This window comes from Nicotiana tabacum, chromosome 12 (genome assembly GCF_000715075.1).
Source record: "Nicotiana tabacum cultivar K326 chromosome 12, ASM71507v2, whole genome shotgun sequence".
NCBI lineage: Eukaryota > Viridiplantae > Streptophyta > Magnoliopsida > Solanales > Solanaceae > Nicotiana > Nicotiana tabacum.
Window position 1 is genome coordinate 125,019,634 of NC_134091.1, and position 4,377 is coordinate 125,024,010.

The window sequence follows — 4,377 nt, forward strand, 5'->3', positions numbered from 1 at the left end:
CTTTACCTTACATTCACAAATCATGTGCCTTCACACAAACAATAGAGAGTAGTTCTACACAATAAAATTTATGAACAAATAGTAACTCTGGATAGACAGAATTAACTCACTCTCAGAAATAAAATTTATGCGCCACAGAGAATGTATCAAATACTTTACCGTAGTGTAATACTCTACTAATTGAGCTAATTCAGTCAAAGATCAAGTATGACTTTATTTTGGTTGTAATGTAGACTGCGGGACGGGTAGGATACATTTGGATATAATGACTATACCTCCCTAAGCACTTTAATACTTATAATTTCACAATTTAAAACCACACTTGTGTTGAACCACATCCTAACCTTCACATCATATTAATACCAAGATCTTAATTTCTTTAAGCACAGACAAAGCAAGATTTACCACTAGCAAGGAATAATTTTCTTTATAACATATACAGACATAATTTTTTTTCTTTTTCTAGATTCTGATTTTCTCTTCTTCTTTTTTCAATTCCCTACAAGTGGCACAATTTTTTCACACAGTGCACCTTTCTCCTTTTTAATAGTTCCACTCAAAAACCTGATCATACCTCTACTTAGCTTTTACAAGCTTATAACAAATTCAAGTGCTCAAGAGAGGTAAAAGGTTCAAATAGATAGTCAATTCAAATAATAAGGGCCAGACTTGTAGTGTGGTTGCCAAAGGAATAGGATTACAGGCTCAAAGGGGCTAACTACGATACACATTAGTTAGGTGGGTAAAATCATATATCTGGCTCACAAAGAAACGCCTCTATCACTTCCTAGAAAGAACAAAACTATTATTTTACTTTGCAAACACACGGAGCAAGTTCGAGACATCAACTGACATGCACATGCACACAACTCACTTAGGACCAGATTTATCCCGACTCTTTAGTCAAAGAAATTAAGCTGAGTCACAATCAAACAATTTAAGATGCCTATCCGTGAGTCAAGAACTGATCCTAGGTGTCACAACTAAAGCACTCGCTACTCTCAAGGCATAACAAAGTCAAGAAAAGTCATCTCCAATTAATACCATATCACATGACTTCACTATTCCTAATAAAAGAAAAATTAACTACACCCGGTTCAAGCAAAACCCTTGAAAAAGAACCGAGACACAAAGAAAAACCAAGGGAGAATTGTTACACTACCTAAGAAAAACAAAATATTTTTTTCTTCTTCGACTTTTATCCCTCAAGAAGAAAGTCGAGGAACTCCATCGTCGGGAAAAGTCAAACTTTGTTTTTCAAAAGAAACGAAAACAAACACAAATGTACATATTTACATCACCCACCCTACACTTTAAATTGTGGAATGTCCCTATGACACACAAATAACAAGCAAGGGGTAAAAGAAACTTCCCTGATTCATCTAGTTGGGGTCTGAATCTAAGTCAGGATCTCATTTGCATGCCCGACCCAATGCACACATCCATGTTGAGAGCTTCTTTTCGGCCTTTTCTAGGTACACTCTACACTTATTTATTTTACTCTCTCCAAGTTGCTCCTTTTGGGACCCCCTTTCTCCTTCCATCTTGAAGATCGGCCTTTCCTCTCCCACTCTAAGCATGAGCTGCCTTTCCTGAATATCCAGAATTGCTGTACCCGTAACCAAGAAGGGTCTTCCTAAAATCAGAGGGATCTCCCAGTTCTCCTCTATGTTCACCACAATGAAGTCCATAGGGAACACCAATTTATCCACCCCAACTAGCACATCTTCCACTGTTCCTTCAGGTATGATTGTGGTATGATCCGCTAGCTGCAAGGACACAAGTATCGACCTGATTTCTCTAATATCTCCCTCTAATTTCCTGAAAATAGACAAAGGCATAAGAATAATAGAAGCAATTGAATCACACAAAGAATTTTTAAATTTAGTGCTTCCTAACGAGCAAGGTATAGTAAAATTCCTTGGATTTCTACATTTTTGAGGGAGCTTATTTTGCAGAATGGCACTACAATGCTCTGTGAGCTTGACAATCGATGTCTCTTCCACTTTTCGCTTTTTGGACAATATCTCCTTCAAGAATTTAGCATAAGCTGGCATCTGTGAAAGCACCTCCATGAAAGGTATATTCACATTTACCTGCTTGAGCACTAATAGAAAGCGCCCGAATTGTTTGTCCAACTCCTATCTTCTATGTTTATGCGGGAAAGGTAGATCAGACATATATACCCTCATTCATTCTTAAATTAATTTCCTGTAAACTCACTCTTCTCTGCTACCAACGGATTTTGCAATACTTTGTCATTCATCAACAACACTGCATTTATTATTTCCTTTGGATTCCTTTCGGTATCCGTAGGGAGGGTTCCTGGAGACCTCTCAGATGACAGACTAGCAATCTGCCCCACTTGCCTCTCTAAGTTTCGAATAGATGCACCGTGAGTTTCCAATCTCTCATCCGTTTTAATAATGAAATCTTTCATTAGATATTCCATGCTAGACTGATTAGACTGTAGAGGATGGTATTGCTGCCTCTGCTGATTCTGAAATCCTGGAGCTCCTTGTCCCTGGGGTCTCATATTATTCCGCTGGCATGAGTTCAGGCTACCACTTGGTAAACTCCAAGAAAAGCCTGGGTGCCTCTGTCCCATAGAGTTAAAATTATTACCACTATGGTAGTTGCCTCTGTCAAAGCTTCCCAAAACATTTACCACTTAATCTGCAGTGGAGGCTTGACACTCAAGCGTTGGATGACCCATTCCATAGAAATCACAAATTGATGATGGTTGGCTCTGGACCTTGGCTAAGGTCAACTTTCTTATCTCTTTGGCCATGACGTCTAGCTGGGCTTGTACTGATATGTTAGAATCTTCTATCATTATTCACAGCAGGCCACTAGTTAGCATCTTCAGAGAGCTCATCAAGAATTGCCACAATCTCCTCAAGAGTCTTCTTCATTAAAGGACCTCCAACTTGCAGTGTTCAGAGTCCGCCGTGAGGGAGGTGTCAGTCCATCTCAAAAGTCACGGAGTTTCATCCACAATTCAATCCCATTATGTTGACATTTCCTCACTATCTCCTTGAATCTTTACCAAGCTTCGAAAACTGTTTCAGTGTCCGTCTAGCAGAAGTTGTGAATTTCTCTTCTGAATTTCACTGTTTTTGCAGCTGAGAAGTATTTGTCAAGAAACGTTTTTGTCATATATTCCCATGTCCTGATCGACCCTGTTGGTAAGCTATGAAGCCATTGCTTTGCATCATCCTTCAGTGAAAAGGGGAATGCCCTTAAGTATACTGCATCTTTTGACACTCCGTTGTACTGGAAGGTGTTCATAATTTCCTCAAAATCCATTAAGTGAGTGTAAGGATCTTCATTCACCTTCCCTCTAAAGACACATTTGTTCTGGATAGTTTGAAGCAAGCCATGCTTCAACTCAAAATTATTTGCTGCTACTGGTGGAGGTCTGACACTGGACTGTCCTTGATTGTAGACTGGTCTAGCATAATCACCCAATGCTCTGTTAGGCCTGGGTATCGCTTTCTCGAACTAGTGTTCAACCAAGGGTCGATTTAGATTGAATATTTGACCCCCATAATCTTTGACGGTCTTATCAGCAGTACTACGGGCTGCCTCAGCTGCTCTTCATGCAACTTCTTCTCTATGTTTTGCTGCCTATCTTGCAGCTAAATCTACCCCATCGTTATCGTTATTAGCCATGTGTTCTTGGTTTGAAGGTTGCCCCAAGAACTTTCTGATGAGATCTTTCTCTTTCCTCAGTTGTCGCAGGTGTTTTTCCAACTCCGGTTTGTAGGGTAGTACTTCCTTTGAAGAAGATTGAGTCATACACTAGATAAGTCAACCTGTTGCCTACACACGAAAGAGAAACCCGTGAAGAATAAAATAAAATAAATTCCTTAATTAGCACCAAAAACTATTTTGAACACTATTGATTGCCAATCCTTAGCAACAACGCCAAAATTTAGCGATCGCAAAACACAACATGAAATTGATGCTCGCTAGCCAAAGATAGTATAATTTAATTTTCGTCTCCATATGGATTAGATTTAAACAATGCTCTAGTAATTTCTGGTTTAACGGATATTCAGGATGATCAAAACTTGATTTGGATTGATTACGAACTACGATTAACTACTAAAGTTAAGCAATTGATAATTGACTGCACGGAACTAGAGATTAGCAGAGTTGGTTTCTTATCAATGTGAGGAATAAGGGTTGTGATAAGATAGGTGCAAGATAGCTATTTGGGATTTAACTCTAGTTTAATTCACTCTATTGTTCTAAAGATTCTCATGAATTCACTCGATGATTAGTTCAAACGTGTAGTCAAGACTCCTCTCTCGATTAAATCTTAACTCTACTAGGTGAACTAATATACGCACTGTGAAAGTATGCAATCAT

General features: G+C 38.8%; 1 protein-coding gene across 1 annotated transcript; it reads right to left on the minus strand.

Moving 5' to 3' along the window:
- Positions 1 to 1,412: 1,412 nt before the first annotated feature.
- LOC107807161 (uncharacterized) lies at positions 1,413 to 2,075 on the minus strand. Its single transcript, XM_016631809.2, has one exon. It carries the CDS (start codon positions 2,073 to 2,075, stop codon positions 1,413 to 1,415), a length of 663 nt encoding a protein of 220 aa, XP_016487295.2.
- Between the last annotated feature and the right edge of the window lie 2,302 nt (positions 2,076 to 4,377).